This window comes from Cajanus cajan, chromosome 7 (genome assembly GCF_000230855.2).
Source record: "Cajanus cajan strain Asha chromosome 7, NIPB_CcT2T_4, whole genome shotgun sequence".
NCBI lineage: Eukaryota > Viridiplantae > Streptophyta > Magnoliopsida > Fabales > Fabaceae > Cajanus > Cajanus cajan.
The window spans coordinates 40476591-40503914 of record NC_138523.1 but is presented as its reverse complement, the minus strand read 5'-3'; the positions used below and the strand labels follow the sequence as shown (position 1 = coordinate 40503914).

The following is a 27324-nucleotide window of genomic DNA, read 5'->3' as shown; positions in this document are numbered from 1 at the left end:
CCAGTTCATTAACATTCTTAACATGTTGGTTCATAATCATAAGGCAAAGCTAGCGTCAAATAAACATAAAATTAGAAGAGAAAAAATCATTTGCCATATTCCTAGATTTCCAAAAAGAATTAATGGATTTTCGCCGTTTTGGTTCAAACAAGAACTTGTATTAAAAGCTAGACACTGTTCTCTTTTCAATTTTTGGCCAAATATAAGTTATGAAATGACACAATATGGAGACATCAACCTGCAGTGAGGTACACGCTCCTGATTCATGGCCCCAGCCCCCAGGCAGGTCAGCAAGCATGTCCGTTGTTACAAAAATGAAATCACACCCAAACAATTTATCGATTATCCTAAAAAGTAAAAACAATTTCTAAATTGATATGCAAAGGTTTTGTCGTATTGTTGTCATCCGATTAGGCATGCATTTGCATTCTCAAATTTTGAAAGAAACTACAGTTTTCAGCCATCAAAACCAAATAAATTATGTCATATCCATGAAATACATACATGATGCTCCCCTGCTACACTGTTTTCTTTTCTTACGTGTTTTTTTTTTTAGTTGAAAATTTAGATTAGGTTAAAACATAATCTAATGAAAGGTCGGAACCAACTACCATTTTTTTTTTGGAAAATTTACAAAAAGATTATGAATAGTTTATCCAACATTAATGTAAATCTATATGAAAAAATATAAAACACAATAAAAACTAAATTCAGTATTTTAGATCTAATCCAGTAAAAGTGAGCGAGTTTGTTTTTCTTTTATGTGCCAATAACTAATAGGCATCTATTCATATAATAAGTTAACTATATGATAAACAACATCAAAATCAGCACCTGCCTAAGGGTAAGGCTAATGAAGCTCAAACTTTAGGCCCAACCATAAAAAAAAATACTTACTCGTAGTTTTAATGAAATATAAAAGTTACACATTGATAAATATAAAAAAAAAACCTAATATATAACTTTCTTATTCAAAGTAACAAAATAAATCTCAATATTTACTTAAGACTTCACTCATTATTGGGCCGACTCTAATAAAAAATCTTTCAGTACTTCACTCTAATGAAACAGAAAACTTATGAATTATGACAAGAGCCTTCACCTAATAGCATAAGTTATTGAAAGAGTTGGTTTTTAACGTGGTACAATAGCCTACACGTTCAGGTGCTTAATAGTTCAATCATTGCTCTCCCATTTTTCACAATTAAGTTGAATTTCTACAAAAGATGTAGAGTAAGCGGGTGCTGGCCTCTTACATGAACAGACGTGTTAGAAAATCCAACGGGCTCTAAAATATGAGAACCAGACCCCCAAGGCTTTTAGGTAAAACCTCATGTTTATTCCACAACTCACACAAATTGTTGACCCCGTAGTCAGAGACTTTGATATCATACCAAACCAACTCCAATATTGATATCTCAATAACTTAAGCTATTAGATGAAGAGACACATAACACACGCGATTGAAAAATGTAAACCGTCCACCCCAATTTAGGATAGAGAAGTACAAGGAAGAGAGAGAGACAGAGAAGAAGAAGAAGAAGAAAAGGAAGAAAGCGAAAGATATGATAAATAATGTGATGAGAAAAGAAGAATGGAATAGAATGGAGATCGAAAAGAAACTGAGTGTATGAATATAATTACCCTAAATGATTTTATATCTGTCTATAACATGTGGTTCATTTTTTCAGAAATCTGCAAAGGTGTAGTTTTCAGGTTAAGGAATCAATTTTCAAATCAGAGCAACAGTCTAATCTCGAGGTAAGTGTGAAACAGGCATTTTAAGACATACCATAATATTATGTGAAAACAGATATTTTGTATCTACACAGCCAAGAAATATTTGGGAATTTAAGAACCTGTTTAGTTTTGGGGGAAAAATATTCTGTTTCATTTCCTGTTTTCATCCATTAATACAAAATGCTACCTTATTTTCACTCTAATCTTGTTTTTGAATAATTGCACAAGAAATAGTGTAAGTAATAAAATGTTGTTTGCGCCATTTCCAATACACACATTTGAAAACAAAGTGTCCATCTAATCGTTACTAGTAAAACAAGAAATGAAAACAAATAAAATGATTTTACAAATCAAAGACCTTGAGATCCTCCAGAACCAAATGCCTCCTATGGGGTGAAAAACCAGGAAATCCTATTCAAATTCTGAGGAAAAAACAGGAAGAGTACTCAAGAATAAAAGAGGGAAGAGTTTCGATACTCAGTCTGATTGCAGTTGGTTTACAAGCTGTTCTTATATACATGTTTGTCAGATCAGATCTCAAATTTCACCGAACTGTCAAACTAACCCAAAAGGGGCAACTGACATCAACTAACTCTGGTGTCAGCTAACAGCTAAACATTTAGGCAGATGCTTTGAGCATGTTTGGGTACAAAGCCTAAAAGGACATTCAAAAGTTTCTCTACTTAAAAATATTCTTTATTTTTAGTAGAGAGGTCCTCAAAGGCCCTTCTAGATTGGATCTAAACAGGTTCTTTGACACATGGTTTAAGTAGAGAATGATGAATTGGCATTCAGTGGTTCTCTTTTCAATTCTCTCAAATGTTGTACACTTACAAGTCTCAATACTTGACTCACACAGGAGACTCAAACATGATCTGCAACCTATCTTCATAATATAACACAATTTAAAGTCTAATTCAACAAAATCGAATCTCAGAAGAACAGCAATCCAAGCCACTCCAAAAAGAACAACATAATATACAACGCGTGCTATTAAGGAACATATGATCTCAATTTGATCATGAACTACTAAGAAAAAGGATAAAGAGAGTGAACCTAATTTGATCTCAACATAATATGGTCATCACTTATTACAAGAGAAACGATAACCAAAATGGTTCACACTTCGAAGCAACAAAAATTTATCTACATTTACACTCGACAAAAAAAATTTATCACTATTGCTGAGACTATTACAAATGCAAAAACATATCAAACCAGGACATACATCGAATTGGAACCGAAAGTACACACATTGAATGCTTCTTCAACCTATCCAAGAATTTACACGACATTCTAAAAACATTATAAAAAAAAAAAAGCAACAAAAGGAACCCGTTCCCATTTCCTTCTAACAACATGGTAACTGGTAAGAAAAACTATAATATGGATACAATTGAAATTCTCGTCTAACCAAAACCTAAAAAAATTGAGCCTCTATTTTCTTCAAATATATGCAACGCAAGTAATACAAAAAACGATTAAACGAAAGCGAAATAAGTAATATCATATTTAGCTATATGCTAGCGTACCCCGTTCGTTTCGTAGGGCTTCCACCAACAACCGAAAGCAATCCTCCATCGGAGACTTCCAATTCATCCACGTACAAATCCTCGGTGCTCCGAAAAACAGCATGCAACGCCACCGCCGCTGCCGCAATGAGCACCGACACCACCACGTTCAGCCAGGCGCCGGCGAGGACGAGCGCGGCCACAGTGACGGCGGTGAGCACGGCAAGGACGAGGCGGTCGTCGAGCGTGCGGCGGAGCAGGACCACGGGGCCGTCGCGGAAGAAGTAGAGGAAGAACCACGCGACGAAGACGGCGAGGAACACGATGAGGGAGATAGGGCGCCAGAGGAGGCTGAGGAAGAGGACGAAGAGAACGATCATGGCGTAGTTCACGCGGAAGTGGCCGAGGTTGCGCTTCACTCGGAGCGTTGCTTCGCCGAGGGAGTAGGGGCGCGTGAAGGAGTGGAGCGCGAAGACCTCCTCCCATGGGCGGCGCGTTGGGAAGCCGGAGGGAGTGGCGGCGCGTGAGGGAGGAGTGGAGGTGGAAGGGATTGGGCTGTAACGAGAGGAATGTGATGAGGTGTTAGTGAACGACATTGCGTTTGGAGCTTGAAACCCTAACCCTAACCCTAACCGGAACGTGAAGTAGGTTCCGGAGGACGTGTCTGAAGGGCAAGTGCTTCGTGTCGTTTTGGTGTAATAATCGCGTCTGTGACTGACTGTGACTCTTCACTGTTCAATGAAGCCCGCAACATAAACGACGTCTTGCACTTCCCTTCTATAATTGGGCCAAAAAGGTTAAGACATTTAGTTGTTTTGACTATTATTTGCCCCTATAATTTTTTATGCTTTTTTATTTATTTCTTTAAGAAATTGATGGCTATCCAAATGAACGGTGCTACTATATACCAAAAAAAGTTTGACATATACCAAAAAATAATGAACGGTGGTATTATCTTATGTAGTAAGATTTTAACTAATCCCAACGTAAAATAAAAGTTAGTATAAAGGTAGAAAAGTGGTAAAATAATGTGACAATATTCATGGATCAATGAAAGGTTGTCGACTACGGAAGCGTTATGCTTACAATATTGTGTCGGCATGACGTGGCCTATGGCTAGCACCTAGCAAGTTTAATTTATGGACGATATCATTGTTAATTTGTTATGATTATATGTTACTCTCTTTGGTTTTTATCACAAATTTACAAGTTACAATTAAAAAATTACTTTTTATAAGATATAAAATACTAATTTTTTTTCTATTTTTTATCTTTATTAAAAATTACGATATTATATATTTTTCTCTTTCATATATTTTAGACTCTTTAACGGTTATTTATTATTTTATTCATATTAATGTATAAATTTCTATATGAAATAATATTTTATTTTTTTCATAAAATTTAATAATAATTAAAAAAATAAAAATGATAACTCGTTATTTCTTATGATTTAGTTAAAAATATCTTATAATAAAAATAATAATAAGTATTTATTTATATACAAAGTATAAGGAAGGTCATCAAAGAAAGTAAAAAAATCAAATGCATCACACGATGTACTATACCAAAGTCCCAACTATTGAATGGCCTAGTGGGGAGAATTTGAGGAGGTAGGGTGTAGCATAAGTTCATTCAATTTTTTTTTTCGAAAGGGCCTAACCGTCCAAATTAAAACTCACAAAAAAAAAATACAACAGAAGCATCTATTAATGGACCTAACTGTAATTAGGTAGGAGGGGTATGAAAAAGTTTGGATACCCTCTAACAAAGTCAATTCTTTCTTGGCTAAAATATCAGTCACTTGATTAATCTCTCTCAAATAGTTAATGAGATATATTACTAACTACTTTATTACACAAAGAGTAACAAAGATGATGCCTACTGCACCTGACATTTAAGAAATTAACAACTATAGCAAAATTTGACTCAATGAATAAGTCCTTAGACATTTCAATATCATGTGCAAGCTTGATGTTATAGTAAACAACCCAAAGCTCAGCTTGGACAATTGAACACAATCTCATCTTGTAAGAGAAGGCCACAACGAAAACTTCATAGTGATCACCAATGATTTTCCCACAAGCAGTTCTGGAATCAATCACTATAGCTCTATCGTAGTTCAATTTAAAGGCACCTTCAAATTTGGTTGTTGATGCAAATTATTAACCAATACATTGAGGATATGTTTGGTTACTTGTTAAACATATCTAAGATCAATTTTATTCCATCGATCAAAATTACTTTTATTATATGTTTAATTATTAATAAAATTGATTCTAGATGTCAAAATCAAATATGATTAGAAGTAATTAATAATTTCTTAAAATTAATTTATATAAAAAAAATTAAATAATATTTAATATAAAATTCAAGTACATAATTAACAAAAATTACTTTTCTTTTAATAAAATTCAAGTACATAATTAACAAAAATTGCTATTCTTTTAATAAAATTCAAGTACATAATTAACAACAATTACTATTCTTTTAATTAACATTTATAAAAAATTTATAAAAATGTACGTTTATTCAAAATTAATTATATCAACACATTCACATCATAGGCACTAATCTTGTTTTATATAGTATCGCTTCGTCTTATATCTTATTGTCTATTCATTATCTTTTTAAGATTTCGGTTTTATTAGTCTTCTTGTTTTTGGAGTTTCATTCACTCTTTGTTTTCCAGTTAGTAAAAGCTTTTAGTCAGCTGAAATATTGCTAAAAAGAATTGAAACTTCAACCAATTCTTTCTTCTGGTAAAGAAACTTTAACGTTTGGATCAATTAAAATCATATATATATAAATTTTCAACTTTTTCTAAATAAATAAATTAATTAATTAATTAAAACATATGAATTTCAATGTTATAATATAAAACACAATTCAGGAAGACAGGAACTGTATACAACTTCAGCTGATAAGAGATCCATGTGTAAAGCTCAAATGGTTTCACGTGTATAGAAGATTGCAAGGAAAACATGCAAGTGACATTCAACCATATTCCACTTATAAAAAGGTAAAGTATTTTTGTTTTCTCTTCGCATTTTCTATTCTTCAAATCAAATTTTAAAATCTTATGACAGTTTTACATGGTAATTGTATCAGAAACATTGCATATGATTATTTTTCACTTAAAACTCTTTAACTTTATCGAGCTACATCAATATTAAACTTACTGATGGTTGAGAGTTGAGACTATAGGTAAACTTCAGAAAAACGATTAATAGGAGAAAAAAGAGTTCTATTATATGTAAACAGGAGTAAAAAAAGCACCAGAAAACACAGTATATCATGTTGGTGCATTTTTGTTAAAGAAAATTATCACATGTGTGGCATATGAGTATATATGACCTACTCATCATACCTTAATGAAATTATCAGCAACCGTGATGTTTCTGAATCTTTCAAGCGGGATCTTGCATATGACCTATATACTTAAACTATGAGGGTATAAAATGCATAACTTTTAGTTGACTTGGAGAAAAAAATTGTAGGATAATGCAAATTACCCAAAGAAAAAAAGTGAAGAAGAATTTTTTGGGTAGTCCAAAATTCTGTCACATATCATGGAAGAACTTGTAGTTCTTGATATCTTCCACTATGAATCTGACTGCACCAATGCAACCCAAGATAGCAACGATTGAAAACCAGGTAGCTATCAAAATATTGAGTGGTCGCATCAAAAGGCCAAGTTTGAAGTTACTGGCTGTTCTTCCAGCCTTAAGGTATGCTAAAGCGGGGAACACAAAGTCCAAAGGAGTAAACCCAATTGCCCCACAAATGGACACAAAATCTCCAAAAAAGGGCATAGCTGCAGCAACAAGAGTTACAAGAACCATGTATATGGAAGTAAAAATAAGTCGTGCCAGGCGATTTCTGAGTGGAAAATGACTAGTAGATTTGTTGGACTTGGACACCATTCTTTCCTCGAAATAGGCATATGTTGGTCTGCAGTATATCTAACAAATGATGCAAGGAACTCTATTAGTATTAGTCACTGCATTTGGACTATAATAGTTTGGTATCAGGAATAACATGGGATTTCGAAATGATTTATGCATATATGTCACTACCAATGATAACTAAAACTAAAGACTAGTGCAACATTCACCATTCTAGACTTTGTACTTATAAATCGATTTTATGAGAATGACTAGGATCTAAACTCATATTCTAAGATCCTTTTCTCTCTTTTCCCTACTCGCGGAGAAAAGGAATAACATCGATGGCCACAAGAAGTTTCAAACAATACTATACTCTTATACTGAAGTGCTAAAGAGGGTACCTGAAAGCATCCAGATATTTGAATAGCTGCAAAGAGATTTGCCATAACAACAGTCCATTCTGGAATAGACAATGAAGTTAAGATATAAGGTTGGACTTGTGATCCAAAAGCCCAGTATCCAGAAAAGGCCAATTGCCAGTAAGTCAAAACAATGACAGTATATGCTGCTGATATGCTTTTGTACATATTTTTCTTTGCAGGTTCTCTCACTGTATTCTGGAAAAGGAATTATGATATGAATTGCCAAGTTGCCATGTTACAATTGAGGGACAGAAGAACATATAGTAAGAGACTTAGGACCTGTTTCAATAAACTTCTCTGGAAGCAATTATAGGAAAAAAAAATAGAAAGAAAATCAAATAAGTTTTTTCATAAGTTAAAACTAGCTTATGAATAAGTTAAAAGTAAGATTTTAGAGAAGTTAACAAGAAAGAGTTTTTACAAATTAGTTTATATTTAAGTCAATTTTAACTTATGGAAAAATTTATTTCATTTTTTCTTTCTGTTTTTCTCTTTTAGAAGTATTTCTGGAGAAGTTTACTCAAACAAACCCTTAGAAGTAGTATTAGAGACCTGTATTTCTGGAAGCATTGCATCACCGAATGAAAAGGCAATGGTCCCAAGGGCATTGAAGGCTTTGAAGGTCTTAGAAGCAGAACTACCCTGCAAACTGTAACTTACTGATGTCCTATCTATCTTCTTCCCTGAGAGACGTTGGAAACCAAAAAGTTAACACCATGAAATCAAAAAGAGGAATCATTCAGGTGTTGAGGCTTTGACAAACAAGGAGAAGATTCATCACCAGCTTACCATTGTAAATGATAACACCAATCGTTGTACCAGCAAAGCCTATTGTGCTGAAAGTACACAACGCATTTACCCATCTCAGTGAGTGAATATCCGGGAGCTGAGAGAGAAACAATTCAAAGATTCCAAAGAAAATAATAAAATGCTGTAGGGTCAATGATCCATTCTCGTGATAGTGCTTGTAAACTGCCTGTACAAACATGAAATTAGATCATTTACACATCCAAAGAAAATGGAAACAAATGGATTTTGTTGTCCATTAAGAAGATTTAAATGAAAAGACAGAATCATAAAAAATAAAAAATAAAAAGGTGACTAGAAATCATGGAACATTTATAACATTTTTCATATCACTCCACAAAATCTGGATAGATGCATAACCTTAAGGCTGCTGCCAGCTGCAATTTGGATGGCAATGTTATTTCCCAGAGAAGCTACCTGCTGAAAAAAGGCAATAGACCAGTACCCCCAGAATCCTTCAGGAATCATTAAAAATCAAGAATATATCATGGTTAATATGGAGTGCAGCTAGCACAAAACTGCATAGTGCAGAGGAAACATTAGACTTGAATATGACAGTCATTACATTATTATTATATACTATGTATATGATAAGGGTCTATGCATAATTTTATGTATGCATAGATAATAGGTTAAGTCTGTTTTGAAGCATAGGAATGCATAAATAAAATTAGATTTCTACACTTCTTGAGCCTGCCTTCATTCTACACTCCCCTGTGGACTTTAGAGGCTAACTGAGTATGGTTCTTATTACAAATTAGTAAGAAGTAAGAACAAATTTATTTGCTATAACTGTAAAACCAACACCAATATAACAATATATAATACCAACCAAAAATACTATGTGCAAGATGTCTATAAGTAAGGTGCTTCTCCCCGTTCCATTTCCACAACGAAGCGATCAAAACGCTAGAGTACCAGGTGGCTAGTGTAGCACTCACCAGACAACTCACACCTGAAATCAGTAAGAACATAACCCCTTCATAGAAAGTAACAACACATAACATAACCACTTAATTATTTAACAACATAGAAGAACAAGTAGCTTCATAAGAAATGAATATATATTAAGAGTCTCTACAGATACTACACAGAAATACTTTTGAAAACTTCTCTACTAAAAAATATTCTTTATTTTCAGGAGAGAAATTCTTAAAAACACTCTGAAACTTTGTGTCAAACCAGACTCTAAATATAATATCAAAGGAACTGATATGATTTAACTTTACCTTCCCAAATATAGGGGAATCGTATTGCTTTTGGTTATTTGTATTGTTTATGATTCTAATAATCCAAGAGAAAGAACTAACCAAGAGGCCAACCAAGAGAAGCAAGAGCGAAGGGCAAAGGAGCATAAGCAGCAGGGGTGGCTATAGTGGTGGCAACATGGAAAGCTGCGTGCTTCCACGTTCCTTTACCACTTACTGCTTCTGATGAAACACTTTCCTCTGATTCCTGCCTTGACCCCATTCTGTCTCTGCTTCTACCTCTCTCTAAGTCATGTATTGTATTCAATATATTATAACTATTGATTCTGCTTTCTTTCTTTCTTTATTCGTGTTCTGGACTCTGGTTGGTGTTCCCATAACAATCCTCTCCACAGGACTAGTATGAATAGTAAATTTTTACTTAAAAATATCTATTGCAGCTGCGTAAGCTGATCTGGATATTACATTTTTCTTCTCCACGTTTGTTGACATTTGTAGCCGAAATCATGGACACAGAATAGAAGGCGACGTAAGACAACTTAGAGGAACAACCAGGTCAAACATAGTTAATACATATTAGATTCCTCAAATTTGTTATCGAAGGTTTTGATTCTTGATCAATAAAGTAGGCTTTAGTGGAAAAGATAAAAAAATTATTTTAATAGTTTTTAGTCTCTAAAAATATTACTTTCGAATCATGTTATCAGATGATTTTAGCTGCCGTAAAAATTGAGTTTAAGGTAAATTCGTCTATGTTCAAAACTTTTATTTTAAAATTGTAATAAAAGTTTAACATTAAATTCTCAAAATCAATATTCTTATTATTTCTGGTTAAGGTTGTTTTTAAGAACAAACTTCAGTTTTCCAAAACTCACAAAATTACATTTGTGTGCAAAATCCTGTTTACGGAGACGTAACATGCACAAAGTCTCACGGCATATAATACGTTATTACTGTTCAGAACCGTTATTACTGTTCAGAGAGTATCACGACAACGATAACGGTAACGGTAACGGTGACGATGCTTTCTCTCTTCTCCGCGAAGGCAAACGCGGTTTGAGAACGGGGCCAAACGAGGCCTTCTTCGGCGTGCGAGAGAAGCCATGCGAGTTCAGCGCGGGGATAGCGAACTGCGACGAGTTCGAGAGCGAGGACTTCAACTGCAAATCGATTTTGGACGAGGAAATTGAGGAAGGAATCGATAGCATCATGGGAGGGAGAGTGGAAGACGGAAAAAAAAAAAAAAAAAAAAAACTAAATTGACTGCCCGGAATTCGGTTCCCCAGAAACCGAATTCCGGCAGCCCAAGCGGGCGGAGGAGGACAACATGAACGTCAGAATTTGGTTTGCGGATAACCGAATTTTGACGTTAAACAGTAAATGATACTTGGATAAATATATTGTATAGGGTGCTAATTTAGTATTTTTTTTTTATAAAAATAATACAGTAAAAAATTTGATAAAGTAACCTTGTTAAAAAAAAATTTGGAAATACGAAATATCTACGGTTATAATAATTAGTTTTGTAGGATTTTAACTCACGACATAATTTATTTCATTTTTAAAGTTAAAATTCAAACTCTTTATAATTTTAAAAAAAATGAATAAATATGGTTATTTTTAAAGTTTAATAAGTTAAAATAATACTATATTTTAAAATAAGTTATAAATAAATATAATTTCATTTATCATTGCAAATATATTTTATTTTATGTAAAAAAAAATTATATATATATATATATATATATATATTTTATTTCCAAGTTATCATATTCTAATTTGACCCAAATCAAGTTGAAATGAAGCCTCAATTTTGTAGTATTCCGATAGTTTTTGAAGCTTCCTACAATCCCAAAAGACTCGCACAAGATTTCACCCCCACGTCCCTAGGTCATTACACGTGTCTACCAATGGAAGTTGCCTCGTCGTGCTATTGTAAAAACAACAAAAATATTTTTTAAGAGGTTTTTTTTTAACATTTTAAGAGCATGTTTAGTCCTAAAAATATAGGGGGTGGTAAAATAGGTCAGCCTGGCCCGTTTTGGCCTGGCACGCCAATGGCTTGTTAAACATGAGTTTGGTTAGGCTAGCTCGCCAATGAAAAATGAGTTGGAAATGCTAGCTCGCCTCGTCTAAGGACAGGTTGACGGGTCAGTGAGCCAGCTCGCATATCACAATAAAATTAAAAAAAAAATATTTTATGTTTAAATAAAAAAAACTGCTACAAATATATAAATATAATCATATGAAATTAAAAATGCATACATATTATACATAATATATGTTCAACAAAAGCAAATTACAAACTTAGAACAAAATCAAATAGAAATTAGTTCACTTACACCAAAATCAAAACCAAATTATAAACTTACAAATTACTAATAATCTAATTTTTTTGATAGTCAACAAAACAAGTCTATTACTTATGCAAGTAACTGAAGCTCAATTACTTATGCGGGTTGGTGGGTTGTGACGAGCCAGTCCGTCATTTGGCCCGACGGGTTGGCAGGTTGAAATGATGGGTCCGGTCCGCCAATTTTTGGCGAGCCAACGGGCCGGCTGCGAGTCATAGCCCATTTTGCCATCCCTATAAAAGTCTCCCGTTTTGAGATATAAAAAAATGCAAATCGTTATTAGATAATGTTGATTATGATTCAAAAATCCTTTGTACCATATGTATGTCTTTTAAAGTCTTTCATTTTTATAGTTTTACAGGTTTAGTCTGACTTTATTCGTCTAATGAGTTCAAATTATATATATAGTCTATTTTTATTAGTTTGATAGGTTCAATTTGTCTTCCTTAATTTAATGGGGTTTAGTCTAACCTGTTTTATAAGACTTAACCTTAGTATCTTGAATCCTTATATATATATATATATATATATATATATATATATATATATATATATATATGTTTTGGGGATCCTTTCTAGGTGTGTGACAAAGAGAGAGAGAGAGAGAGAGAGAGAGAAAAGTGTGAATAACAAAATGTTAAGTGTAAGCATGAAGAGCTGAGAAGAAGATACGTAGAGAGGAATGGAGAACCAAATAGAGAGATCAAATGTAACAACCCAATTTTCAATGGGCCGTAGGCCCAATTCGTTGCCCATAACGGGCCGTTCTGGAATAAGTTAAAGGCCCAAAATTTGAGAAGCAGAACGGGCCGTTCCGGAGGGAGAACGGGCCATTCTGCTGGGATTGGGAACGAGCCGTTCTGGTTTTGGAACGGGCCGTTCCAGTTCAAAAATTTGCGTAGATTTGAAGGGTCCAGAACGGGCGTTCCACTTTTGGAACGGGCCGTTCCGGTAGGTGAGCCTGAAATCCTCTCATTTCTACACACCTCTCATTCTCACTCTCTCTTCTCTTCTGTTCTCTCTTTCGTTCCTCTTCTTCTCTCTAAAGACCAAGAGGAACTCAGAGGATGAAGTTCTACTCCAGTTTTAGTTCCGATCCTTGTTTAAGGAAAAAGAGGAGGAGGTTCTGCCCGAGTTCCTATTTATCCAGGTACGGGGAAAAAAGGAATTATTTATATGTAGAGTTACATGAGGGAATTGAGTAGAGGAAGAACCCTAATTTTATAATTATTTTTGTTTGGAGAATTCTTGGTTTTAAGTGATTCTATATGAATTTAGGATTATGAATATATGATTTATTTGTAAAAATGATGCTCTGGGAGAGAGAGCGAAATTGTAGAAAAGTGCTTGTAAGTTAGGTTTTGGGGAAAATAAGAATATTTCTGTTTGAGAAATTGATTATCCTAGTAGATTCTGTATGTGTTGAGGATTAGAAATACATATTTAATTTGTAAGAATGATGATCTAAGAAGGAGAACGAAATTGTAGAAAAGTGCTTGTGAGTTAGGTTTTGGAATAATTGGAGATTTTATCGTTTGTATTAAAATTATATTAAATTGCTAATTTTATTGATTATTATTACATTTATGAATGTTATATTAAATTGATAATTCTATTGATTTAATATTGTATTAAACTGGGGAATTAACTGAGTTTTATATTATTGTTATAATGAGTATTCATGGTGAATTGCGTGAGGATGTGTAAACCCTTATTTTATTAGACTTATCTATTGAGTATGTGATATGAAATTGTGTATGTGATATGAAATCGTGATATGAGATGAGATATTGTATGGACATGATTAAGGTTGTGATTGTGATGTGTTTCCTCACACTAGTGACTAGGGATGGTACGACCCCTGGGTAAGTGGTGCTACAGGGAGGGCGTGACCCTAGTATGGTGTGGGATGAGTAAGACAGTTAACACACACCACTTATGTCGATTATGGCAGCCCTGACATAGGGTTAATTGCAAGAGATTGTATGGATTGTAATGTGATTGTGGTTCCTCACATTCATGCTTCAGGGACGAGCGTACTCCTGAGTGATCAGGGATGATGCGAACCCTGGGTAGGTGATGCTTCAGGGACGAGCGTACTCCTGAATGATCAGGGATGATACGAATCCTGGGTAGGTGATGCTTCAGGGACGAGCGTACTCCTGAATGATCAGGGATGATACGAACCCTAGGTAGGTGATGCTTCAGGGACGAGCGTACTCCTAGATGATCAGGGATGGTACGAACCCTAGTATGGTGTGGGTTGAGTGAGGCAATTAACCCGTATCACTTGTGTCAGATGTGGCGAGGTCTTGACATATTGTTAATTGTAAGATTGGTGTGAATTATGGATGTGGAAATGATATTGTTAATTGTAAGATTGACATGAATTATGAATATGGAAATGATGTTGTAAATTGTATAATTGGTATGGATTATGATGGATTGAGATATGTATGTGAAATGAGATATGTTAAATGTGAATTGAGATGTGAAGATGATGAATGATTGATATATATATATATATATATATATATATATATATATATTATTAAATAATGAATTATGATGAGATTATATTGTGATGTGTTTGTATGTACTTTGCATATAGATATTTTCTATTCTCACCGTATAAACTATGGATATTTTAGGTGAAGAAGATCCGGCTACGAGTGGCATCTAGAATGCCAACAGTTAAATTATGGGAATGCTCTGATAGTGTGACATCGGGGCAGAGGATTTCTAGGACAGAATATTTATGTGGATTTGGTATTGTAATAAATGATTTTAAAATTGTAAATTCTAAAATTTTACCTTTCAAGTTTTATTTTTCAGTCATTTTCTTATATTGAAGAAAGAACAGTTTTGAAGTTTTATGTGAACCCTTTTACGAACCCTTTGAAAGTTTATTCTTCTTAATTAAATTATATTATATATGTGTTGGGGTAATAAGGGTGTCACATCAAAGGATTTTTTAGAAGAGCAAAAGGTTGCTCTGTTGTAAAGATTTGATATTGTTTTTTAGATAGTGGAATATGCTTCCTCACATGGATGTAGGCCTAATTGGTTGAACCACGTAAATCTATTGTGTTCTCTTCTCTCAATCACTTTTGTTTGCTATTGTGTTTTTTCTTGTGTTTATATTTTATGTTCTTGTTGGATTTTCTCGTTTCTACATTTTTGGTTTATTCTTGCATAGGGTAAGTTCTTGTTTGTGTTTCTTTCTTGTTTTAGAACTAACAAGTGGCATCATTTGTGGAAAGAAAAAAGAAAAAGAAAAACTAAATCATGGGAACAACCAAGTACGGTATCGAGAAGTTTTCAGAGAATAATACTTTGGGTTATTGAAGATAAAGATGGAAGCTATATTGATGCAACAAGGAGTTGTAGAAGCTTTGAAGGGCGAGGCAAAAATGTTTGGATCATTATCACAAAAAGAAAAGAACGAGATGATTGATAAGGCAAGAAGTGTTATCATCTCGTGTCTTGGTGATAAAGCCCGAGGGAGGTTGCAAGAGAAAAGACAGTTATTATCATGTGGGTTAAACTAGAATCTTTATACATGACAAAGTCTTTGGCAAATCGGTTATGTTTGAAGCAACAACTTTACTCTTTCAAGATGATAGAAGCAAGATTGGTTCAAGAAAAACTTGGAGATTTTAACAAGATTTTTTATGACTTGGAAAACTCAACTCGTTATCGAAATCCTTTGAGCATGTTAAGGATGTTATTTTGTATGGCAAAGATCAAGTTATTACCTTAGATGAGGTTCATACCTAAATTCAGACTAAGGAACTTCAAAATAATCAAGAATTGAAGATAGAGGATAGTGGTGAAAGCTTGAACATCTCAAAGAAGGAGAGTGAGAAGAAAGGACCAAAAGGAAAGAATTCTACATCAAAATGAAAGAGCAACACAAAGTTTAAGCTTAGGTGTTATATCTGTCATAAGACTAGTCATTGAAAAAAAGATTGTCCTGAAAAATGAGGCATGAAATCCAGAAGCTCTGTGGATTCTTTAGATGTCCTTGTTGTTTTAGACAATTATGAAAGTGCAAGGGTGTTAGTGGCATCAACATCAAAAACGCAAAGGCACCAGGTTATGGATTATGGATGTACCTACCACATGTGTCTAGTGAAGGATTTATTTGAGACTTTGGAACTCAAAGAAAGTGGAATGGTGCTTCTTGGGAACAACAAAGCTTGCAAGGTGCAAGGTATGGGTACTATTCATTTGGGAATGTTTGATAGCTGTAAAATTCTATTGCAAGATGTGAGGTATGTCCTTGAATTAAAAGGAATCTTTTGTTGATAAGCATGTTTGATGGTTTAGGTTATTCTACTAAAATTAAACATAGCATGATGAAGATCTCTAATGGTGCCTTAATAGTTTCTAAGGGAACTAAAAGTAATGGTATGTACATTCTTGATGGTTATATTGTTACTGCTCAAGCATCTATAATGAGTCAAACTTTGTATGATAAAACAAAACTATGGCATTTAAGGCTTGGACATGTCAGTGAAAAAGGTTTAGTGAAACTAGGAAAACAAAATCTATTGAATGGTGATATATTGGATAAACTAGATTTTTGTGATCATTGCATATTAGGAAAATCTCTTAAGGTTAAGTTTGAGACTAGTATGTATGTTTCTAGTAGACCCTTTGAGTATGTTCACTCGAATCTGTGGGATCTTTCAAGGTTGATGGAGGGGGTTTCTATTTTCTCACCATGATTGATGATTTTTTAAGAAGAGTGTGGATTTTTATTTTGAAAAATAAATCTAAAACTTTTGAAAATTTTAAAGAATGACACACTCTTGTTGAAAATCAAATAGAAATCAAATTAAAAGTTTTAAGAACTGACAATGACCTAAAGTTTGTTTTAGGGTTGTTTAATAAGTTTTGCAGCAAATGGGCAATTAAAGGGCATAACCCTATAACTCATAATCCTCAACAAAATGACTAGGCTGAAAGGATGAACATGACCATTTTGGAACACGTGAGGCGTATGTTGTTGGGTGTAAGTCTACCTAAGAGTTTCTGGGGTGAAGTTGCAAATATTGTAATGTATTTGATAAACAGATGTTCATCTTTAACTTTAAATTTCAAGACACCTATTAAAAAGTGGAGTTGTAAACTAGCAACATAATATTCAAATTTGAAGGTTTTTGATACTCTGACTTTTTCTCATTTCAAGAAAGATAAACTTGAGGCTCGAGCTGTGAAGTGTATCCTCATTGGTTACCCAAAAGGTCTGAAGGATTACAAGTTGTGGAAGGTAAATCCTGTAGAGTTAAGATGCTTTATAAGCAACGATGTTACATTTGATGAAACCAAAATGGAGATGATGTGCAAAAGCCTGGAAAAAAGAAACTCATAAACAGTTAAAGAGAAAACTCAGTTTGAGATGGAGTCTCCTATCAGTGATTCTAGAAACAATATTACATCAATAGACATTGTACCAGCAAAAAAATGTATCATATGTTGTTTCCGACTATCAATTGATAAGAGATAAGATTAGGATGAATACTATACCTCCTAAGATATTTGGGTATTTAATCTTTACATCAATTCATAAGAGAAATTTAAAATTATATTATGTTACCTATAAAAAGTAAATTTAGTCACATTAATCATTATACAAAACCAAATTAAATTAATTATCTATTACAAATTGCAAAAAAAAAAAAAAACTTCTTTAAAATTTTCATTTGAAGTAATATTTGAACATTCATCATCATTATTTATTATCTTAATCTTTAATTCTTTGTTAAATGCGGTTATCGAATTTGTAACATATAGTTGGTTATATAAAAAAATTTATAGAAAAAAATAAACTTTCACATATTTTAATGATTGACCTTAACTTTTATTAGTAATTACTATAAAAAAAATATTGAAAAAAAATTGTCTAATTCAAAATTTAAAAAGAAACTTAGCATCAAGTATTAATGAAAAGTTTTGAAATAAACATCTTTAAATCAATTTTACTTCTTAATGTAACTTGTCTTTCTATAACATATAACTCTATTTTTTTTTTTTAATGATTAGTCTAGTTCCATTACATAATATAAAAAGATTGTTCTATTTTTATAATAACATAACTAGGATTTCAACTTTGAGATTCAAAATGTGAGTTGGAAGATTATATGCATTAATAATATTTAAAATTTTAGAGTGTGCAGAACATAAATTATATTAATATTTTCATTTGATGAAGAAAGAGAATCTAAATCGAGATATCTTGTATGTTCATTTGTCATCAATGAAAATGTCTAATCATTTATGATGCTGATAGTATCATTTTTCAGATACAATAATATTAACATTTTTTTTTAAATATTAAATTTATTTTGATTTTTATAATTTACTAATTTTTACAAGATACAATAATATTAGCATTTTTTTTTAATTTTAGAAATGTCTTATAGGTTGTTAGGAAGCACACAGGACAGCGTGACGTGACCTACGGTGGGGTCCACTCCATTCAGTTTAAATTTAAAGACAGGAGGGTTCCATTTCTACTGCTTCCCGAGCTCGACGCAACCCTGATTGATTGTGATCGTGATTCGTGAGCTACAAGGCAATGGTTTACGTAACTTCGTGGGACGAATTCGTCGAACGATCCGTTCAGTTGTTCCGTGCCGATCCTCATTCTGTATGTTCTTTTCTTCTCCTTCAATCTCTGCATGCTTACTTCCCCAACTCAACACAACCAATATTCTAATTCAATTACGTTCCCATTTTGTTTCTTATGCACACTGTCAAATTGTTTATCCTATTCCTATCCTCGTTTCTCACCCCTCAAATAGACGCGCTATGTCATGAAGTACAGGCATTGTGATGGCAAATTGGTACTCAAGGTCACCGATGATCATCAGGTACTAACTACTACTATTACTACTACTATTATTATTATTATTATTATTATTATTATTATTATTGTGTGTGTTAGGGTTGAATGTCTTTTTCTTACGCGTTCAATTGTTGGATATATTGAAAGCAAGTAATTCTTCATAATTGCATTCCCCTATAGAGTGTGGTTGATTTTAAGGGTAAGCAGAGAGTTTAATTCACATGCAATGTCAGACTTTTTCCAGCTTAATCATTTGTTTTATATACATGGAGGGAGAGCTTTACCACTCATAGAGGTCCTACAGGCTCGAACAGGATTGCCTCCTATGGAGGATAACTGTAGTCTAGACAAAAAAAAAAAAAAACTAAAAGCTTTTACATCTTCAATCTATTAGTAATTATGGTGAGTATGACTTTTAAGTTTGTTAGGAGGATAAAGTCAACAAACTTACCCTACATAGCAAATTAGGATTGGATGATAATGTAAAAGCTCTATGCACTGGCGGGACATACTATTTTCTCACAAGAAATAAGTAGAAGTGGTTTGAAGTTTGAACATCCCAAAATGTGGATGCACTATGCGACGTTGTTCAATAGAGCCTTAATGACCTTGCTACTTACTCTTATCAAATTGAGTTAAGGATACCCATCAATAATGTGTGTTTATGATGTAACTTTCACTTCTTTAGACTTTCAATTTATATATAATGCAGCTGAGGAATTGTGCCATCTGAATTTAGCATCTAGATTTTTGAAACAAGTAAAACAATTGCTGGAATGTTGTTGTTGATTGACGCAGTTCCTAAATTTTTGAGTAAGTTGTTAAAAATTCAGAATAACATCTGATTGCACATTGCAGAAATGCAGAAACATCTCTGGGGGATACTTTGACTTGTTCTTTGGCAAAGTAATTCCTAATAAGGATGCATGAAAGTTGAATCTTTTGTGGCATGCTAGTTTGGCCATGAGCATGGCTGATATTTTATTTCACATTATGGCACACAATACATGGAAAGTAAAACAAGAAAGCATAGTTCATCTTTTAGATGACTTACAGATTAATGCTATAGGGTCACAAGCATGTTAGTTAAAATCGTGTGTCAGATTGTAGTATTGAGCAATTCATGTTAGAGACGAACCCTATGATTCCAAAATCTAAAATGGAAAAATCAAGGGCCTTTCTCTCACCTTAGTGCTGCTCACAGTTTCTTCCACTTCCACACTGGTGGCCTTGTTTAGTCATTCCCTGCCAGTGGTGGTGTTTGTTGCTGACCTGCTGCAACTTGCAACCATGTTCTCCACTTCTCTTTTGCTCATTGCTGCTCAGTTCCTCAAGTTTTTCTCTTCTAGTTGTGTTGCTGGGTGTTTGTTGCTTTCTGTGTTTTTGTCTTCTCCCTGTTCCCTCTTGTTCCTTGCTCCCTTTTGGTGCTTTTGTGTCTTGAACTACTGAAAATGGCTTCAAAAGCTACTGGTGATGGTGATGCTTTTGGTTCAACTGCAGCTACCGTTGGCACTAATAATTCTAGTGCTGCTGGTGGTGCTAGTCCTACAACTTGTGTATTTCCTAGATTACAAAGGAGTGCTCCAGGAAGCATGGGATATCAGTTAAAGGCCCTAAAAAAGTTGAATGCAAATATTATTAGAAGGTGGTAACACGAGGTGCTTACAGTTGAAGCATCACTTAGCTCAAACAAATAAGGATGTTGAACCTTGCAAAGCTGTTAGCGATGATGTGAGGAAGGAAATGTGGGAGATAGTCAATAGTTTGCAAGCAAAACTAATCAAAAAATCAAGTTCAACTAGTATCCATAAGGGGTTTCTTGAAACTAGTGAAAAAAGAGAGCAATAAAGTGGAAGTGGTTGATGTTGGGAAGTCTCGAAATATTTTCAGAAAAAGGGGTTTGATTACCTAAGCAACAATCAATAGCTTGTATAAGAAGACTAGGAGAGGAAGTTTTTCAAGCAATTGCGAGATTTTTCTACAATAATGCCATACCATTCAATGTGGGCAGAAGTGAAGAATTCCCTATTATGTGTGAATTAATTGCTAAACATGGTCAAAGATTTAAGTCACCATCCTATCACGAGATTAGAGTAAAGTATTTGAACAAGGGAATAGAGTTGACAATAGAGATTTTGAAAGAACATAAAACTGAATGGAAGAAAGTTGGGTGCACCATAATGACTGATGAATAAACTCTAAAGTAATGGTATATTTGCAGTCTATTGATGCATTTCAAATAGGAAAAACAGCCGACAAAGTCTTTAAGATGCTGTTGAAGATATCAGTGAGGAAAATGTTGTTCAAATTTCAACCAAGAATGCAGCAGCTTAAAAAGCTACTGGGTTGATGTTGATGCAGAAAAGGAAATATATTATTGGATCCTTGTGAAGCACATTGCACTGATTTGGTTTTGCAGGACTTTGAGAAAATATCCATTCATGAGGAGACAATTCCAAAGTTTTGGAAGATTACAACTTGTATCAATTTGAGGATTTCTCTCATTTCTTTGTTGCAACACTTAATAAAAGGCAAAGATTTGGCGAGATTGGGCATTACTCCTTTTGCCACCTCTTATTTAACAATAACATTAGTGCATTTATGAACACAAGCAGGATTTTGATAAGAATGTTCATATCCAAGGAATGGAAGTCTAACAAGTTTTCTAGGACAAAGGATGGGAGATTTGTTGAGGAAGCTGTTTTGGACAAGGAGTTTCAGAAAGATATTATGACTTGTTTGAGGGCTGCATTTCTTTATATCAAAGTTCTTTGAATGGTCAACTTAGATGAGAAGCTAGCTACGGTTTTTATTTATGAGGGAGTAGACTAAGCAAAAGAGAAGATCCGGAGCACTTTCAACGGTGCAAAAAAATGTAACTATCAAGTCAACATCAGTTTAAATTGAAATTTTGTGGTCTATGTACCTATATGAAATGTCATTGATGAGAGATGGGACAAACAACTTTATTGGCCTTTGCATGTTCCAGGCTATTTCTTTAACTCTCAATTACACTATAGTCTTGGATTTAAGGCAATTCTTAAAGTTAAACGTGGACTATATGATTGTTTGACAAGGATGGGATCAATCCTAAGGGAAGATGTAAGGTTGATTTCCAACTTGATGATTTCAAGAGATGAGTTGGTCTTTTTGGTAGTCTCTTTGCTAGAATTTTAGTTGAAAAAAGAACTCCCAACAGATTGGTGGGAGTCTTATGAAGATGAATATCTTCAAAACTTTTCTATTTGGATATTAAGCTTGACATGTAATTCCTCTGGTCACTGGGTGTAAACATGGTTAGAGTGCCTTTGAAATGGTAAAGATCATAAACAAAAACAAATTATTGTCCTATTTTTAAAATTACTTAATAGCCTTCTACTTGCTCATCTTAAATCTTAATTGTATTTGTATTTACTTAGGTCCACATGAAAAGAAACTGTTTGAAGCAAAAAATAAACAAATGATGTTGTCATGCCTAATTCAAGATTGGCCAAAAACAAGTATAGGAAAGGGAAGGACCTTAAGCTAAATCTAGATAATGTTTCATCCAACATTGAGTGGATTGTGGAAAATGATGATGGAGACAATGAAGGTTTGGATGTGGGTGGATGTACCAAATGAAGATAAGGACTTGGTTTAAGACCAGAGTGCAGAGGATGTTGGTGACGTCCTAATATGGAGAATTTGGATTAAGATTATGGGCCAAATGATGATCAAATGGAGCTGACTTTTTTAATTACCACATTTTAGATGTGATAAATTAGATATCTTGACTTTAATTTGAGTGTTTGAGTGTCAAAAGCTTGATATTTTGGGTTTGAATTGTTAATTTAAGTTGTTAGTTGTTACTAGTATGAGTTATCTATGACCTTATGGACTGTTAATTTAATTTAACCAAGAGTTTTGCAGTGATTTGAAGTCTTTATTTTCTTCTTAGCTATGCTATTTTATGACTATGTATGAATTTATATGCATGCCCATAATCACACATATATTATCAATTTTGTAGGATCTTACAATATGTTATGCTCCTATAATTTACACTCTTTATTCCCCTTCTCAATCCTAAGAAGGATCCCAATTTTAACTACCTAGTCATAAGGTCATGGAAAAATTGTTAGCTGGTTTAAGTATTTTGCATGGGTTTAGCCTCTTCCAAAAGTACACCCATTTTACACTCTATAAATAACAGTTTAAAAATCTCGGTCCAAGTCATTGCATTGGTACATAAATCTACAAAGTAGCTTTTACGTGCAGGAATTGTATATTTATTACTTGAATTTTTGAAATATATAATTATGAGTTATGTGAACGTAAGGAGCAGGGATTCTGTTTACAAGGTCCCCCTTCTACCAACATCTTCAGATGATGAAAAGTAATTAAACACGAGAATGAAAATATTTTGACTGACAACTGAAGAGTGAAGACAAACTGAAGGTTTATAGGCATTTGATGCTTTATACTAAGGATGATGGCATTATGCTCTCCCTAGGAATCTCCACTAGTGAAGGAATTATTTCAGCGGCACTAGTTTACTGAAAAACTAAATATCTTTATATTCTTTTTGCCTTTGGGAACTGGTGATGGATGGAAAGTTGTCCATTATTGGTGGTTCTGACATGTTCCTTTTTTGTTGAGGTGCCAGAGGAAATAACCTTTACCAAATGGAGAATCCTCATAGGTGCCCATCATAGGCTGCACAATTCAAAACTTGTATTTGTTATAGAAGGAAGCATAATAAGTAGGCAAGATGCCATTCCTTGCATCAATGAATTTTGTCATGACTATACTTTTTGCTGAACCAGTTTTATTCTATAGAATATAATTTGTCACTTGTGTGAAGCCAATTGATGCAATGATGTGCTTAGCATATTACATGCACTTGAACAAAATCTTTTCTTCTTTCCCCATTGTTGTCACGGTCACATCTCACATACATGTTCCTAAAGTTGATTTTTATTGTTTTTGACCAGTGTCTGAAGTATAAGACAGACCAAGCACAAGAAGCCAAGAAGATGGAAAAACTGAATAATATATTCTTTACTTTGATGGCTCGGGGACCAGAAGGTATTTCTTTCGGTATGCTTTGTTGATCAGCATATATTTGGGAACTTACTTGCGGAGGGATATATTTGTATGAGAAATGAGTTTGAAATTGTTTTCCTGTAATACTAGAAAATATTGAAACCATGGGAAAGAATATTAATAAGTAGAACTTTAAAAGATGAGTGCACGTTAAGTCATCTTAGGATATGCATTAATTTTTCCTCCGAAGGTCACTGGAGTCTTTAGCATGTTAAACTGCCAACCTTTTTTAATTGTAAACTAGTGCTTCTTGGAACCATATTAAAAGTTATAACAGTTCCGTGGCATTTATTGATGATACGTTTAGGCTCTTTTGCCGCCTCATCTTGCCTACAGACATGGTTTCTCACTTTTGTTTTGTTAAAAGTAATTTGAAAATTTCTTCTAATTCTGCAGTGGATCTATCAGAAGTCACTGGGAAAGAACAAATTGGTACACAAACGTCCAAGAGAGGAAGAGGAAGGAAGCAATAACTGATGTATCTGGCTGACAAAATAGTCTTCATGAATATTAGGGAATCAGTAATGATTTGATAGTTTTTTGTTGTTTTTTTTTTTGTCCAAAATCATACGGCAATGTCTTGGTTGCAGTTACAATTTATTTTGCTATCTTAATTCTCTTTTCTCAAATATTAATCCTGGGTATGGTTTTTGCCAACAAAATTATTCACATATCCTTGGCAAATTGGCGGTACCTTTACTATTGCTTCTTGTAATTAAATATTAAGAAATACTAGCAATATACTCTTTGATCCACTCTTTTGAACACATGTTTTATTATTATTATTGATTGAAATTTATTAAAAATCATCATTTTTGTGATCCCGCATTTCATTTAACAAATCTCATGATTTTGTAATATTTTAAAAATTTTAACTAATAATAGAGTATGCGGTATAAAGAGTATTTTGATAGCACTCTTCTTAGATATTAGCTTTAGCATTGGTTTTGTGTTGCAAATGCAATTATTCTACTTAACCATCGTCTACTCTGAAATAAACGAGTGGCTTGAGTTTAACTTAGGAACTGCCTTTTTTTTTCTTCAAATATTCTCTACTTTTAATGATAATCGGCTTCCAATTTGATGGTAAAGGTCTAAAGGAGAAGCAGGATTTAGGCTTTCTACTGACTGTAAACTTCTTTTGTAGACGCCCTGGAAGCGGGGTTTGAGCCTAACAGTGGTTGGGCCTGCAGGCTCATGTTTCTTCCTAATCTTAAAGAGAAATTTCCTTAATCTTGTCGTGGGCTTCCACGTTGCATGCCATTTGGTCTGTTTCAGGCCCTCTGGGACCTGGGAGAGTGTATACTAGAAAACATTAACTAAATAATTAATTTATTGAAACATTTGTATACTAGATGTGATGGAATTTTCTTCATTGTGAAAAGCTGATTGGGATGGCTAGGCAACGATGACACTTTCCATTAGTATACATGTCAGTTTAATGTAAACCAAAATGCAGACCAAGAATTCCCTAGTGAAATGTCATCAATTGAAGCTTGCAGTTTCGGTGAACCCAATCGTAAAACGCATTACTCAAATTGATAAATTGTGGGTCATGGCATCAATCATCCCAAACAATTATATAAGTATCTCACCACAATTTCAGGTTCCAATCATGTTCGTACCTGAACAGTCCTAAGCCTGTTCCACCAGATCCCGATGTTGCGTATTTGCTTTTACATGCTTTGTTGGCCCTATCAAAAAGTTAAAGCGTTTAATCCATGTGCCATGAAAAAAGCTTGTAAACTTGTATCCTTTTTTTCCCTCCCATGAAAGATTGTAAAGATACAAAGGCAATTTGGAAAATATTCTTCAATCAAATAAAGGAAAAACAGATGGACGGAATGTTTTTTTGGTGGGTAATGAGCCAGGACAAAGTGCATAACTTTGCTTTATTTTTCTTGTGATTCGTTCCAAGGTCAGTGGGGGGCCTCATCTCCAAATTCGAGGGACTTTGGCCACTACTATGGCTATGTTTAATTATACTTTGTAATCACAGTTAGCTGATTTCAACGTAAAACTTACGTATTTTACAATTTTTTTTTTCCGTTTTGTTGAGTGTGAATCAAGAATAGGAGGAAATCTTAGTTGAATAAAAAACAAGAAGGGTGTTGTCTTTTGTTTTAGTTTTGGTTTAAAAAGTTAAATTCAACTTAACTTTCTAAATATAATCCGAACACACCGATAGTTTAGTATCAATTATCAAGCATTATTGCTCCCCTATTCCAAGGGGGTATAAGGTGTCACCCTGTGCATCATTGAAGCCTTGGTTGTTAGTGCACAAGGTAGTTCCTTGATCCTGCAACAAGAAGAATGCAGTGACATTAGAGAATCAAATTTAAGAATCAAGGCTTTTAGGATTCCTTCCAAGGGTAAAAAGTGTGAGGAAAAAGAAAATACTGGGGAGGAAGAAGCTAATTATGATTAATAGTTGAAGGAATATTAGAGATGCTCCTTCATTTTGAAAAGAATGATGATCAAGAATATGCTACTTTTGGCCACAAATAATAGAAAGAAAGGCTAATTGAGAATATGCTGCTCTACCCATGGATGATGTTGAGCAATGGGTGAATAACTCAACATGCAGTAGTGCTTAAAGGCCAAAAATATGTTACTCAGTTCAACACATGGTGAAGTATAAAAGATTTAAATCTTTCATCACTGTGCTTTTTAGAGTAAAGTTACCTTTTGGATTTTATATATCTAATTTTATCTTATTGGTTCAAAAGACTTCTGGTGTGAGGGTGTCATTGTCTATGTTTTCTTATCTTTTGATCTTTCTATTGTCAAGTTGAATTCAGTCTACGAACCCACATGTGAATGTACTTGGTAAGAAAGTTCAAAAAATAAATAAATAAATAAATGAATTAGAGAAAATAAAGTAGGAATAGAAGTTTTTTTACTTTTGTTATTTAATACATGGTAAAAGGGTGAAAAATATAATTAATTTCATCTAGTTTTTCATATATTTATTTTTCCTGAATCTATTAAGTATAAAATGAAGTGTATTTGATGTACCATTTCAGCATGTGTTCCTTCTAGTTGTATCATGTAAGAGTTGAGTATCTGAACGACAATGACAGAAGTTACTGGAGACAAATTTTCGGTTGAATTCTCCAATTTGAGGTTCTTGATGAATAAACATCTATGAAAAAACCAATAAAGAACAAAAAAAAAATCAAATATTATCCTCTCATTTATTATCTTGCTATTTTTATTTCAACAATTAAAAATTCAATCCCATAAATACTAACAAGATAAATTTGTCTCTTAAACACGTAATAAGAGATTCAATCTTTAATATGTATGTAAAGAAAAAGTGAAAAATAATTGTTGGAATATGTTAACCCTTTAAATAGATCTTAATACTTTGAAAATTAATTTTTAATCTTCAGCTAGAAGATATCTTAGTTTAAAATAATAATAATAATCCTAAAAACTGGAAGGAAAT

At 33.6% G+C, this 27324-nt stretch overlaps 3 protein-coding genes across 3 annotated transcripts; 1 reads left to right on the top strand and 2 right to left on the bottom strand.

Annotated features, from left to right (window-relative positions):
* Nucleotides 1-2767: 2767 nt before the first annotated feature.
* LOC109813554 (PRA1 family protein F3) lies at nucleotides 2768-4029 on the bottom strand. The gene has a single exon (XM_020377751.3). It carries the CDS (start codon nucleotides 3845-3847, stop codon nucleotides 3257-3259), a length of 591 nt encoding a protein of 196 aa, XP_020233340.1. The 5' UTR covers nucleotides 3848-4029; the 3' UTR covers nucleotides 2768-3256.
* A 2489-nt stretch (nucleotides 4030-6518) lies between these two features.
* On the bottom strand, nucleotides 6519-10247 carry LOC109813558 (GABA transporter 1). Its single transcript, XM_020377754.3, has 7 exons — nucleotides 9681-10247; nucleotides 9203-9325; nucleotides 8731-8825; nucleotides 8353-8539; nucleotides 8116-8246; nucleotides 7543-7758; nucleotides 6519-7216 (listed from the first exon to the last, which is right to left on the bottom strand). Exons 1-7 carry the CDS (start codon nucleotides 9838-9840, stop codon nucleotides 6815-6817), a joined length of 1314 nt encoding a protein of 437 aa, XP_020233343.1. The 5' UTR covers nucleotides 9841-10247; the 3' UTR covers nucleotides 6519-6814.
* Nucleotides 10248-18410: 8163 nt separating this feature from the next.
* On the top strand, nucleotides 18411-24628 carry LOC109813561 (signal recognition particle 9 kDa protein). Its single transcript, XM_020377762.3, has 4 exons — nucleotides 18411-18590; nucleotides 18745-18813; nucleotides 23762-23855; nucleotides 24270-24628. The coding sequence occupies exons 1-4, from the start codon at nucleotides 18519-18521 to the stop codon at nucleotides 24344-24346; spliced, it is 312 nt and encodes a 103-aa protein (XP_020233351.1). The 5' UTR covers nucleotides 18411-18518; the 3' UTR covers nucleotides 24347-24628.
* Nucleotides 24629-27324: the final 2696 nt, after the last annotated feature.